The sequence below is a fragment of the Pagrus major genome, chromosome 6, assembly GCF_040436345.1.
Source record: "Pagrus major chromosome 6, Pma_NU_1.0".
In the NCBI taxonomy this organism is placed as follows: domain Eukaryota; kingdom Metazoa; phylum Chordata; class Actinopteri; order Spariformes; family Sparidae; genus Pagrus; species Pagrus major.
In genome coordinates this window covers 22135407-22150234 of record NC_133220.1, presented here as the reverse complement: position 1 = coordinate 22150234, position 14828 = coordinate 22135407, and the positions used below count along the sequence as shown (strand labels likewise).

Below are 14828 nucleotides of genomic sequence, written 5' to 3'. Positions count from 1 at the left end.
TTTGACTTTTCCCAGCCGGTAACACGTTTTTCCGTACATTCCTACAGCACATGAACGCACCCAAACCCTTTGCTGTAACGACGCCAGCGCTCCTGTAGAGGGCAGCAGCCGCTTTGAGTGCGGCCACATGAAGAAGGCGCAGAAGAAGAAAACACTGGTGGAAGAAGTTCAGCTTCATCACAACAAACCTCCAGCACTGCACGATGTCACAACTTTGAAGAAGCTGTCAAAACGTAACGTTAATGCCACGGTTTTATCTGACAAACGTCCTCTCATTTAACACGGTTACTGTAAAAGATGTCGGATGACAATGCGGGTGAAACGGCTGAGCTCGCTCGTGGAGATGCTGCGGAGAAGCCTTTGTGTGAGTCAGAGGAGCAGGGATTTAAACCAGCACCCCCGGAGGTCACCATGACCCCCTCCTCCAGGTTTCTGCAGGTGGAACTGGAGCTGAACACTCACCTCCGGGGGCTCACCTTCAGCGAGCCCGTCCGGTACATCTACAACCCGCTGGAGTACGCCTGGGAGACCCACCGCTGCTACGTGGAGAAGTACTGTCAGGGCGGACAAAGGGTCCTGTTCTTGGGGATGAATCCAGGACCTTTCGGCATGGCACAGACCGGGGTGAGCACAGCAGACATACATTTAAATGCATTTAGCGTGAACATTTAGTGACGCATTACGCACCGGTGGTGTTTACTCATTGGCTGCGAATGCGGAAGCTAACCAAAACAACAACAAGCCTTGTTTTGAGCAGGGCCAGCCTTACCTTGTCATATAAAATCATGGCTGAAGAAGGCAAGACAGCCTCCCTGTGCCCTCAGATCATCAGGGGCCCCTGTGGCCCCATATTGGTTGTGTGTCAGCTGGTTTGTGATGTAATTAAACACAATTTTATTTGGAAATTTGCCCATTTAAGAACATTATCATCTGAAAATAAGAGTGGATACTGCATTATTCTCTGTTTTCTCTTGTCAAAAGAGGCACACAGCTCATATTTGCCCCAGAATCCCCATAAGTGGCAAATTTGGCTGTGTAGCATGAGGTGAAATATACATTTATTAAGGAGGGAATAAGTCCTATCTTGCTACTAAGATTTATTTTCTTGTTCATGCCTTATTACTTGTACACCCAGTTTGAGCTTTGTTTTTCACCAGATGTCATTATGCTGCTGGTTACTTATAACAAACATTCCTGACTTGTTTAAATCAATGTAATCTTGCTTTACTGTTAGCTCTCAATCCACTTTTCCTTGGCACAGGTCCCCTTTGGCGAAGTGAAGTCGGTTGTTGATTGGCTGCAGATCACCGGAGAGGTCGGTCACCCTCCTGATGAGCATCCAAAGCGACGGATCACAGGACTCGCCTGCAAACAGAGTGAAGTGAGTGGCGCACGTTTCTGGGGCTTCTTCAGGAAGGTTTGTGGTGAACCAGCACAGTTCTTCCAGCACTGCTTTGTGCACAATCTGTGCCCGCTCATCTTCATGAGTGCCAGTGGGAAGAATTTAACCCCTCCTGAGCTGGCCGCAGGTGAACGAGAGAAGCTCCTGGGGCTCTGTGACATTGCACTGTGCCAGGCGGTGGTAGCGCTGGGCATCTCCATGGTGATAGGAGTTGGAAAGGTGGCAGAGCAGCGGGCGCGGCGAGCTCTGTCTGCTGCAGATGTCAGCGTGCGAGTTGAGGGCATCATGCATCCGTCGCCTAGGAACCCGCTGGCCAATAAGGGCTGGGAGGATGTAGCTAGACGCAAGCTGGAAGAACTTGGTGTCATGTCGCTGCTGAACAACAAGTGAGCGAATCAACCTTGTCTGATCAATCGCAGCATAAAGTACACTCACTCTGACACGGATCAGGGTGTGAGCAGTTTGAGAAAGAGACTCAGTGTATGTGTAATGTGATCAATTGTTCAGTGTACTGCTAAAAAGTACATGCTCACATCTCTCCTCACAGCTCAGGACACTGAGAAATACACTAATGCCTTCCACCTCTGTCATCACTAATGCTGTAAACACATCTGCTCAGCAACTGCACGTTGTCTTCATCTGTAAAGATCTGTCTTAGTTTAGTTTAACGCAAAAGCACTACATTTGAAGTGAAACTTTAAATTCAGCTTTATAACAGGCATCACAGCCTGTCCCTATATGCATTAGCTAATGATGATACATATTGGGACACACGGTGACCCATAAACATGACCACAAAAAATAAATGTAAAATCGCAGCACAGTGATTGTACATATTAGACATTTTAATTTACCTGCAAAAGGTAATAATTCATTAAACAGAACATCCGTCACTTTAAGTCTTCAGCACACATGAAACAAACAGTTTTGCATGTTTACAGAATGACGTCCTCAGGAAGAACAAAATCTTTACAGACCCACTGTAGCTTTTGATCATTCAGCAACATGTCATAATGGTATTACAAAAAATACTTTGTAAAAATACTCTGTAAACATTGCTCATACTGGACTACTGCACAAGGCTAATCTTTTCAAGCTTTTTATTTTTTAAATTTTGTTTAAAATGTAATTTATTTTGTTAATGTGTTTTATTTCTTTACACACTGTTTTTATCTACATTTCTATCAATTCTGTGTACTTCTGGGCTCAGAACTCCTGAACTGAAGACTTTCCTGTTTCAATAAAGATTAGATATTAAATAATAAAAAATCGTTTTTTCCTCTGGTGCAACTAAGATGAAGGCATACTGACAACTAAGGCTCATTTAGCATGTTAACATGGTAATATTAGTGATGCATGATATGGATTTTTTCCGGCCAATACCAATAACTGATAATTAACTCCTTCTCATGGTGGATACGAATAATTTCACATTTTTGTATTCTAATAATAAGTTTATAACCTGTAGAAGGTAAGAGAGGGGCTAAGATGTAGTGAGCAATGCTATATGATTTACTTTTCCATATTCTTCTACTTCTCTGTGTTTGTTGGTGGATCGCAAACCAACTTTTGAGGCGCAAACAGGTGCCTACTGTATCAGCATTAGTAAATGTGCTTGTAAGTCAATGAAAGCAATGTGACCATACTATTGGCTCTATTTATCGGCTAGAAATTTCACTGATACTGATAAATACCCAGTAATATGAAATCTCGGTCTAATATATATCGTGCATCCCCATGTAGCGTAATATGCTACGGTTAGCATGTTACTAAAACATGCTAAATGCGAGCATTCTTACACCAATTAATGCTGGCTGAGTCCCATTTAGCTGCTTCCTGGCTTTGTGCATGCTAATTGGGACACTTAAATAGAACAGAGTTAGTGTTATTAGTAACAGCCTTGCTTTTTATACTATGACATGGCAGAATATCTGTTGTGAAACACTTCCAGCCCTTCAGCCAAACACCGTTGATGTCTAATTTTTCTGGAACACCAGCAGATTTTTAAAATCCTGGAGCTGAAAACAACAATTAATTTGACCAATATCAACAAAACAAGTGGAGACCTTTAAACTTTCTTCTCTCTGCAGTTACTGCCTGCCAACAAATGCAAGCAAGAACTTAAATAATCTTTTCCACTAATGCCACATGGGGTGCAGAGAGCTTTCCTTGGAAAGTATAGTGATACTAATAGTTCTAGTGAGGCAGAGGTCCCAGAGGGGCTGAGGTGTCATTCAGTAAAGTTAGTGGGACAGAAGATGTCATTTATTCTATAATAACAACATGTAAATGAGCTGTGTCATAACACAACACAGAGATGATGTGTCTGCTGCTTGGTGTCAGGCACACCTGCATTCATCTACTTTACAATTTAATACACTATGGTCAAACTGTAGGTGTCAAACTGTCTGCCATTATAATCTTCAGGCTCTGATGTTGAATAAACTTTAAAGTGACTCTCAAACTCACAAAAACCACCACTCACTTGTTAAATGTGGGTTTGTGCTAAACTACAGTGCCATCTAGTGTTCACAAGTGGGACCACGATTCTTGCGCAATCAGACAGTTTGAGAATTAAAATCAAACTGCAGAACATTATATTTGTGGTCTGTATCCACATTACTGAAACATGAAAATGCCTGATGAGTTTGTCACAAGGCACAGTTTCAAACCCATGAAGTTTATTCAGTACTTTCACTGCAAGTTCAAACAAATACAACAAATTTCAACATTGTAAGTGAATCACATGATTCAGAATATGATTTTCACCATATTGGGGATCTGCTGTTGTTATACGTGTCCCTGATTCCAGGACAGTGGGTTCACTTAAGTTGTTATTTAGAGAAATGTTGCTCCCCCCCCTCCTTCACCCCATCCACTACTGAGAATTGCAATGAGCATTAACTACCAGCAGCAGATCCTGTATCCTTTAACACTTTCCTGTAATGGGAGTTGGAGTCTGCAGCAACACTTTGTACTTTGATGTGCTGTGTGCTCGTGAACTGCAGCTCCCATGATTCCCTCAGCATCACTAATTTTACTTGAGAGGCCAACGTGCTTGAGGGGATGTTGTGAAACTCCTGCACCTGACAGGATTGCTCATCACTTTCTGAATATTGATGCACAGCTCTATCCTCCATGAGATAGCAGGAAAGACAGGACATTAATTTCTCAGCAGAATAAGGTAAGAAAACATTAACAGCACAAACTTGAGTAATTTATGAAACATAAAATTATATATTGTGCTTAGAAAGCCATCATTTCTTGATTGTAGCAGATAGGACTGCAATTTAGTCTAATAACAAAAATAACAAAGACTTACCTGTCAGGGATGAATATGTGTTTATATTCTAAACACATTTAAGAGCAGTTAATTTCAAATTATTGTCAAGTTTAGCATAAAATATGTAATTTTAAAGGAGCTTTGGGGAATACATTTTAATCAGAAGAGAAATATCTTCATTGACAATTTTTTAATGCCTAAACAAACCAAATAAACAAACTCTGTTTTCATGACTGAGTAAACAAACTGACCTTAAATGACAGAACAATTTCATACTGTTTTACTTTGTTTATATTTGGCGGACCCTGCCACCTTCCTAGCTTCAAACAGTGTTCTGGGGACCTTATTTTCCTCTGAGAACAGCTTGTTTATTCTGTAAACATTCCTGAGTTTGTATTATTACCTCATTAATATTGTAAATATCAAAATTCCGAGTTTGAATTTCTTCTCCAAAACTACATAGTGCCCCTTTAATTTGTGTTGCCTGTATATTTATGAATGCAGTTATGATGTCAGGTTTGTGGTTTTAAGCAATGAAATATAAGACATGGAGATAAAAAAAAGTTAGTTTCAGTATTGGAATATAAATCAGAGCTTTTACTTGGCTAAAGATGATCTTTTGTGATCAATATTTAACTGTTACAACAAGATTTTGATACAATTTATTGATTTTTTTATTGTTAAAATAATGTAAAAAATAGTACAGTGTTCAGAGCTACAAACAGACCTCTGAATAGCTCTATTTTTTCACAGATTACATGGTGTATAACTACAGTACTCAGTAGGTATATGAGCTTGTTGTTTATAACCGTGTTATGGGGCCATAGGCGACTGGTGTCATGACCAAGCTGCATTCCTGAACTGACTCAGCTATCACCTTTCATCAGCTGTCCTCCTCCAGACTGAAACTAGAGCACCTTTCACTTGATCCATGTATGTTTTCTTCCTAAACAGCACAGCTCCGTATTACCATGGATAAACAGCCCGCGGTGGTGTTTCGAAATGTGGGGCAACTGTACTTCCCCCAAACCAGAGTGGATTGCCACTACAGTCTGACCGCTGAGCATCAGTGGAGCAGCAGTGACTGGATAGGGATTTTTGAGGTAGATTCACCCACTTCAGCACCGTTCCTCCACACTAAAACAGAAAAAAAACATTATTGTTGCAGCAAGATAAGTTCTGTGCAGTGACAGAGATGCACATTTATATGTTTTGTGTTTCCTATCATGGTGTAGGTGGGCTGGTCTTCAGTGCAAAAGTATTACACATACACATGGGCTCTTGTTCCTGAAGGCTACACTGAGGGCACCGGTGTCAACTGCTGTGTAAATTTCCACGGTAAGATTTCCACAAGAATTCATCCAATCTTTTAAACTTTTTTTCTTATTATGCTCCAATATTTACATTGTTTTGTCCTTAAGTCTTATTTTTGTGCCTTTGTGTCTACTTGATGCAGCATCCTACCTGCCCCGCCCCAGTACTGTGGAGTATGAGTTTGTATACGTGGATAAGATGGGAGAGGTGTGTGCTCGTAGTCGCCCCTTCACTTTCTGTGCTCCCCAGCCACTGGAGGAGCTGGAGACTCTGAAAGAGGAGCGAGATGAGGAGGACGGAGAGGAGGACGACCTGCTCCTCGTCATCCCCAGGGCTCAGCTGCTGCAGGTGGGGATAAAAACACTTCAGCACTGCACTGAACCCGTCCTGATAAGCTACTTAAATATCATCATTGACACAATTACTCTTCAAAACAATAGAGTGGAAGCGCTAACATATTCACAGACATATCTTGACGTGGAGAATAAATAATATGAACCTCCCTGTCCTCTCTCCCCATGTTGTGACCAGAGTCAGCTGGAGGAGTGCTTAAAAAAACAAGCGGAGATACAGCAGGCTCTGGATTTGACGAAAAAGGAGACAGAGAATGAGAAAGAGAGCTGTGAAACATCGAGGGTGGAGTGGGAGCGTGAGAGAGAAGCAATGAAGGAGGAGATCTCAGAGCTCAGACACAACATGAGACAAAACTACGAGACGATGAAGAAGATGGAGGGAAAACACAAGGTACAGACAGGCCATGCAACCAACCATTTCCTTCTTTTCTGAATTACAAAAAATACACATGTGAAAAAGAATCTATGATCATTGTTCTTCTCTCCACAACACTGAAAGGATGTGAAATACAGTCAGGAAAGTCTGACCGCTGAACTGAGTAACCTTATGGCTGAAAAAGCTGAAAGTCAGCAGCGAATCCAAGACCTGGAGGAAGAAATCAAGATCCTCAATGACAGGGACAAAGGCGGAAACATGGAAGTGGAAAGGCGAGTGTTTGAGAGTTATAGATCAAACATTTGTCTGGGTATATTTGGTTCCTCGGGTCTAAAAAAAATATTTTTGTTTGTACCACAGGCTGAAAGAGAGAGTGAAGAAAATGTCCAGTCAAATGAAACATGATGAGGATAAGAGAAAGTGTCTGCAGGTAATTACTTCTTCTTCTCTTGTAAAGAACACACAGATTGGTCAGAGAGTCTGTTTGAGCTCTGTTCAGTCCTCTAATCCAACAACCCACTGATGTAGATGGTTAGGTGTCATCTTGTCAGCAGTGGAAGTGAAAGCACCGTAGTTGCATTTACTTGAGAGTAGAACCTGAGAGGTTTTCCCTCTCCTGTTCCCTCTTGTGGCAAAATTAAGCCAGAACTGTGACAGCTCAACAGTTCCCCTCCCTTATTTTAGTTTTTTTGCCATTTCTGCACATCTCTCATCTCTGCAGGTGGAGAACGAGGCTGCTCAGGTGGAGGTACAAGGGCTGCACGAGCGTCTGGAGGTCAGTGAACATACAGTCGACAGCATGCGCAGGGAGCTGAGGGAGCTGGGCTCCCGTCAGAGCCATACCCACACCGAGCTTCACCAAGCTCGGCTGCAGGTGGCCCAGCTGACCCTGCAGCTGTCTGAGGAGAACCTACTCCTCAGGGAGGAGCGCGCCAACTGGGCCCTAGAAAGAGAAGCATACAGACACGCAGCGGAGGTGAGGTTGCTGCACATGCACCTGTGACCTGTATGTCCACCTGATATAGTCGTTACATTTCCTTTCTGTTATTTTGCTTTTCTTTGCAAGCAGATGGATAAGAAGAAACTTCAAGAATTGAGCTGTGAGATGCAGATGAAGGAGGAGTGGCTCCAGGAGGAGAGGACGGAGAGGGAGAAACTCGACGCAGAGCTGGTGAGTGAGAGACTGCAGCAGAGTAAGTAAATTACTGTGTTGCAATCACTATTATTCAATGCACAAACACATTCAGATCTAAATATAACTGCTCATGTGCCACAAATCTGCACCATCAGCTGCTCAGATCACAATTTGGAAGCGGTGCCAGAGTTTAGGCAAGTTCTCACATACAGGCACAAATAGACGGGCTTCCATTAACAGTGAGTAAACATTTCCTCTAACCGTCATGTGGTCAACAACAGCAGCAAAGAGGACAGGCCAGGTCAGACGTGTGGGTGTTCAGACGGTCTGAGTGTAATGATGCTGCCCCCTGTAGGTGCTGCTGAGTGATATGAAGCAAGAGCTGCAGGAGCTGAAGGCCAGTCTGAGGAAAGCCCAAAAAGAGAGGGAGGAGCAGCAGGCCGACAGACAGGCAAGGATTACACATGTGAGGGAGGGGGCTCACATGCACTAACATGCACGTGTGGCCAAACAGCTGGATAATAATAATAATAATAACACACAGTCACTCTCTGCTCAGGGTATCTTTACTCCACTACATCTTTACATAAATAGCTGTTTCCTGACATCTAGTAAGGCTGAATACTGGACCTTTTAACACCACTCAGTTTAACTGAAAGGGCCCATACTATGGTTATTTTCAGCTTCATACTCTTATTCTAGGTGTCAAATAGAGTCGTTTTACATGCTTTAATGTTCAAAAAACACATTTACATATTTTTTTAATAGTCCATTGCTGCAGCACCTCTATTCACCCTCTGTCTCTTTAAGGCTACCCTTCCAAAAAGTCTGCTCTTATTAGTCAGTTCTGAAAGGCATGAGCAGGCACCATTCATCATGTTTCCACATCAGCTCTGTTGGTTTTTTTCAACCACGGCCATGTTGGGAACATGGCTGAGAGCGGTGACTGTATAGTTGTTACATCACAACCTTACAGAAGTCCTGATGGCTTGTTTGAAGGCACAGTTTTTAGACTAGAGACCAAAGTATTTACATAGCACATAGACCTGCTTCATGATTAAAAACTACATGGAAATCTCATTAACAACCCTATACAGTATGGGGCCTTTTATCATTCAGTTCTTCTTCCTCTTCATCTTGAAATCTGTGGGTTTAAAATGTGACTCCTGCAGGACCTGCTGAGCTACATCCGCCATTTAGAGCAGAGGTTGGACAATGTGCCAGAAACGAAATCAAATGAAGAAATTTCCACATGTGAGTAAGGAAGTTTCTCTGAACACAGCACTTCTGCTAGTTCACTGCACTGTAATGAGTACTGAAGTGAGGGGTCTGCGCTGATTTGCACAGCTCCTGGCTCTTCCTCTGAGGATGACAAGGATGCTTCCCCAAGATCGATCTGTTCAACTCTTTTCCCGTCCACTCACCTGGAACGGCCCGACAGAGCCGAGACCTCCACTGAGATACCGATCCAGAACAAAGAAGACACACCAGCCTCTGACACACAGGTATGCCATCCCATTCACACCTAGACCAAACAAGGTTTAACACCACCTGCACGCGGAGCTTACCGACCTGAGTGGGCAAATATTTGACTAGTTTCCCAGTTGAGTCCTGGAGCTTGCTTGTCCTTTGGTATTATTTCGCCAGCTCCAATTGTTGAAAACCAAGGTGTTAAAAATGCTGACTGGTAGAAAGAAGTCATAACAATGTGAACAATGCTCAGCAGCTTAACTTGATAGAGAGTTTCTTAAGACAACTACACATTGTAAACATCTGTGAATACAGAAGCAATATGTTATTGTGTTATCTCAAGCAAGCTATTGTGGACATTTATTTTGACCATAACGTGGTTATAAACGAAAGACAAGGGTTTCTAGAATATAGATCAGGGTTACAGACTAAAGAACAGAATTATAGACCAGGGCTATAGACCATAGAGAAGGGTCACAAACCAAAGATCAGGGTTACTGACCATAGATCTGGGCTTAAAATGTTATGATCAGGGTCACAGACTATAGACCAGGGTAATACACGACAGGTTAGGGTTTCATATCCATGTGTAATAATGTCTTGTTTTACTAATACTCAGCAGTAAAATGTTTAAAATTAACAGCACTTTTAAAAAAATCTGATACAAATGATGTTTGCAGTAAACAGTACGCACATCTAAGAAATATTTTTGATGCCACAAAATGAATCCAAACACTATTATTCGTATATTGTTTTCACAGTAACAGATCATACATATTAAACACAGAATACAAACACTGATCCATATTTACTGGTTCCCAAACAAATATGTTGTGGCCTATATATTATTAAATGATTAAATGCAGTTTACCTCACTCTCTGCTTTTGTCTGTTCGATCAGGATGTGACGAGGCAGGACTGTGAGAACAGAGCCGTCGAAGGGAAGCGACTGAACCTACCAGGACTTGTCGACCCCATTCTGAGGTCACAATTTTGGCTTTCTACCAGCCACAATGCAAATCACCTCTCCTAAAATAATAAGTGATGACTTCATTCACACTCTCCTGCCTGGCAGACCGGTTGTTGTTTTATTTTAGATGTCGTTCCACTTTCTTTTCTCGTGGGAGGAGTCACTGAGAGACTCAAGACAGTAAAAATAGAAGTTTAAATGATATTGTAACAAGAGTAAAAATAGCAGCTGTAATAAAATACATTAATGTTAAGCAAGCAGAAGTAGAGACGTGGCTTTATTTAACTTTTTCATACACAGTGCTGCCCTCTGTAAACCTCTCACTTCTCTTTCTCCCTGCAGTGAGCTGGCTGGCTCCCCTATGTGGTAACATGAAGAAGGTTGATGGATGGCATGTTCCTTGTTTACCACTGCAATGCTCATGTTCATGTGGGTCATGAAAAAAACCTATTAGTATTTTTTGTTTTTTCTATGTAGAAAATGGTCTTCAAAAAGGTCATATATATATATACAGTATTTATAGCGAAGAGCTTTCACCTCATGAGTGCCTGTATTCAAAGAAAACATGGCACACTTTGTAAGTCTTAAGTGTCGAGAATTACATTTGTTTTATTAGTGTGATAATGGTTTTTTAATGAATCAAATTCAGGATGAACATAAGGTGCAAATAACAGTTTTTACCTTCATATGCTTCTCATCGTCCAAGACTGTCTTTGAGTTTGTTCTAGTCTCCATTTGTAATATGAAAATCAATATGTTCTCACGCTTTAGCTGATTAAAATGTGGATATGGTGCAACTGTTTTGAGAAAAGTGATGCCACGATAAGATTGAATTTCATACATTACATCCTGCTTTGGTAGCATATCAGCCCATAACCTCTGCATGTGAGTGTGAATCCTAAAACTGTGTCAAAAGTGTGGGTGTGTGTGTTACAGACGAGTGTGAAATGTTCTGTTGCAGCTTGTTGAGCACATTGTCAGGCTGGAAGATCATGAGAGTTAATGTCATATGATACTTTTGTTTGTTTGTTTTTCTGAGCTTCTGTTGGAGAGATGGGGCTCTTTAATAAAATATGACAATAAATACATGTTGATGGCTGTTTGTATTTTGGTGAAAATACCATTGGGAATATTTAGTATGTTTCTATCGCCTGACGGTGCGTAAATACTGTACATTCAAAGCATACAACTTCAGTCTCGAGAAAAACAGTCGCTGTGTTTCTGTGTAAAGGTGTGTAAGGTGAGGGTAAAGAAGAAAACAGCTGGACACTGAAAGGTCTGAGAACAGAAAGCACCTTTATCAAAATACAAGAAAGACAACAACAAATAACAAATAAGCAAACAATAAGCAACAAACAAGCTAAAATGTCAACTGTAAAAACAAGGGCAGATCAGCCCAGTCTTTGTTTTTCTGTGTGTGTTTCAGAGCTATTTTGGTACACGTCCAATTGAAACAAAACTCATTAGGTGTCTGGATCCCTGAACTTGAAGACAAGTTATTTGCATGCTACATTGTTTTTTTTTTTATATATATATAAAAAGTAGGACATCCGTTTAAAAACAACAACAACACAATTCAACAGAGATAAGATGGTTCCAGCTTCAAAAGTAATTCTAGATCATGAAATCTCATCAATCACACAATACAGACTGAATATATTTCACATCGAAGCGCTTAAGAGAATAATTTTTTTTTTTTTATTAATTAATGTTTTGTTTTTGTTCACATGTGACGTAAAATCTGTCTTTGGTTTTTTTTGTTTGTTTTTTTTTACTCACATGCTTACACATCGAGCCGAGGCCTTTGTGACCTCTCCCATGACTTAACTATTGCACCAGCTCAAATTTAAGAAAAGAAAGAAATAGATAAAAGAAACAGGAAAACATTTTATTCTGAAATATCATGGTTATGTGATGCAGAAATATCTTTAAATACTAAACAACATAGTATATAGAATTGGCTGACGACGTGCAAAATATTGACTGTGTGCATCTGTGTGTGTGTGTGTGTGTGACACAGGAAGAGAAACAGAGTGAAGAGAAACACTGAAGTTAAGCCTTATCTTTTACCTTAGTCATATAGTTTTGATTTTTCCATCCTATGATATTACAAATCACAATTCAACAATTTAACAAAAACATCATTATCACGTCAATATAGATTATTTTCTAGAATCAACTTCTTGACTTAACATCTATAGTGATAAAGACGTATTTAACCTTTGTACATGCTGGTGTGTTGCCACAATGGTCATGTAGGATCTGTTTTCTCCTCTTTCTCTGCTTCATTCAGGGTGTGAATGTCTCCATAGGATAACCAGAAACACCTTTTTTTTTAGGAATCATACACTAGCTTCATCTGTGAAACTCATTGTATCCCTCATATCAAAAAAACTACATCAAAAATATGTTTCATGCCATGAAGGACAACATGCTGATGAGAATCTTTTCCCTTACAACTATTAAGGAGTTTAGTCAGACTCGCACTGTCTTTCATTACGCACATAATGACAATTTTATACATCTTGCATAAAAAAAAGCTGTATAGTCTCGATGAAAAACAAATTATTACGTATTTATTTTACAAAAATCCATCTTTTGCATCACTCATTAGATACAGCACACATTAACACACATCATTTCAAAGTACTGTGCTGTGCTTCAGCAGACAGGTCACCCAATCTAAAGCTTTTGTCTCGTTGTCAATTATGTTGGACGGTCGCCATCTCACTTACAACATGTCTGTCCCACTGTCCACCTGAAGTCTTTGGGTGAGTGAAAACATTTATATTTCTGCTACAAAAGCTATTTATGTGCATTTTTAAGAGATAATAATTTGATTTCTACATAAATGCTTTACTGTGGATCATGGCAGTAATGGCAATAACGTCACATCTCTGCAACGTCAATCTGTGTGTTGGTAAATGCTCTCAGATACACACTCATGCACACACTCATACACACCTGAGGTTTTCTGTGAAGTAAACTACTTTTATGTCGGTTTGGATAATTCTTTACTTACAATATGAAATTATTATGGCTTACCTGCACCTCGTTGCTGAACTAAGGGCATGTGCAGGATACTCAACTTACATTTTTTAAAGCAACATTATGTAACTATTTTACCTGAAAATAACAGCTTCAAAATCATTTCACATTACAGTGACTTGTAATAGGGTGAATGGTATCTCTGTCTGAGGCACTCTGCCCCCCTATTGCTTGTTTCTGTACTATGTAACGCCGCTGAGTGGGTAGGATCACAGTGTCTAGTGCTTTATGGTAGTACATCACACACAGCGCCAACTATCACTTATTTTGGTGAAACTGGATCATATTTTATGCAAAAAACATTTCCTCTTGTTTTCCCTCTGGCTGCTCTGTCTCAACTCTCTGTGATTTAAGGCGTTTCCAGAAAGCAACCTGTAACTGCTGCATACCATCAGTACAAGTTAGCTCTGCTAGCTGCTAGCTGACTGACCGCCGGCGAGCTGTAGTGTTTACACCACTATCAGAGTAGCACCAGAACTGGAGCAATGGAACTGGGCTCAGCAGCCTCTCAGGGACATCATGACAGTTAAGAGGCTGAAGAAGATGTTGACAGAAGATATTAAGAAGAGAAAAGAGACAGTGACCAAGGAAGAGACAAGAGACAAGAGTCTCAGATGGGTTTTTTAGTTCTTGGCGACAGTTTAGCAAAATAAAAGACCGTAGACAGACGGAGAGCTGGACTTGTTGCTGTTGAATAGTAAGTAACATTAGCTGGCTTACTAAGTTATATGTCTTGTGTTGTTGCACTTGTTTGATGTTTGGCTGTGTTAGCAAAGTTGTCAACTCGCTAGTTTTTGATGATAAGGCACGTCAGCCCATTTCGGCAGAAGTTTAGCTGGTAGAATGTTATTTTCAAGTAGCTTATAATAATGCCTTGAGAATGATCCTTGACGGATTAGTGCAAGTAAGATGTTTGTTGCTGCAGGAGTCAGTACTTTCCAAGCTGTTTTATCAAAGGTTTAGCGCTACACTTCTTTGCAAAACACTGATGAATATTACTTTTTATTGTGAATTTGTATGTAATTTATTGTCTTGTCTTTACAGTTGTGTTGCATTTAGAAACGGTGGGGGGCACCAAATCGCAAAAAAATATGAATTACTACATAATGTTGCTTTAATGATCCCTACTCGCTGTTATGAGAACATTTTTTGTTGGTGAGGGGCTTATGATGGATCAACAGTTTTCTGAATTGACAGGTGAGACACGGCCCTGATAGAATCAACCTGAGATTGCGTGATGACATTAAATCTACCCTGCAGATTCTTCAGTCGAAGTATTTCTTTTTCCATGATTGTGTATTTTTGGCGAGAGGTGGAGATATGTTGCTGCATTTCTTTTGCATTATTTGGATCACAAGCACCAGAGCTGAAATTTACAGTTGAAGTTCTCCTCCTTATTCTCTTGTCACATTGTAAGTTTTGAGTCCTGCTCGCTCTTTGCTATTGCTCTCATTACTACTTTTGCTATTGCTTTTCA

At 40.6% G+C, this 14828-nt stretch overlaps 2 protein-coding genes across 2 annotated transcripts; both read left to right on the top strand.

The window, feature by feature from the left end:
- The first annotated feature begins 181 nt into the window (after window positions 1–181).
- smug1 (single-strand-selective monofunctional uracil-DNA glycosylase 1) lies at window positions 182–2687 on the top strand. Its single transcript, XM_073468451.1, has 2 exons — window positions 182–624; window positions 1262–2687. Exons 1-2 carry the CDS (start codon window positions 298–300, stop codon window positions 1790–1792), a joined length of 858 nt encoding a protein of 285 aa, XP_073324552.1. The 5' UTR covers window positions 182–297; the 3' UTR covers window positions 1793–2687.
- A 1806-nt stretch (window positions 2688–4493) lies between these two features.
- calcoco1b (calcium binding and coiled-coil domain 1b) lies at window positions 4494–11384 on the top strand. Its single transcript, XM_073468932.1, has 14 exons — window positions 4494–4586; window positions 5640–5788; window positions 5921–6023; window positions 6142–6347; window positions 6531–6743; window positions 6852–7000; window positions 7089–7158; window positions 7450–7704; window positions 7798–7899; window positions 8219–8314; window positions 9036–9117; window positions 9211–9368; window positions 10235–10317; window positions 10646–11384. The coding sequence occupies exons 2-14, from the start codon at window positions 5657–5659 to the stop codon at window positions 10671–10673; spliced, it is 1677 nt and encodes a 558-aa protein (XP_073325033.1). The 5' UTR covers window positions 4494–4586; window positions 5640–5656; the 3' UTR covers window positions 10674–11384.
- Window positions 11385–14828: the final 3444 nt, after the last annotated feature.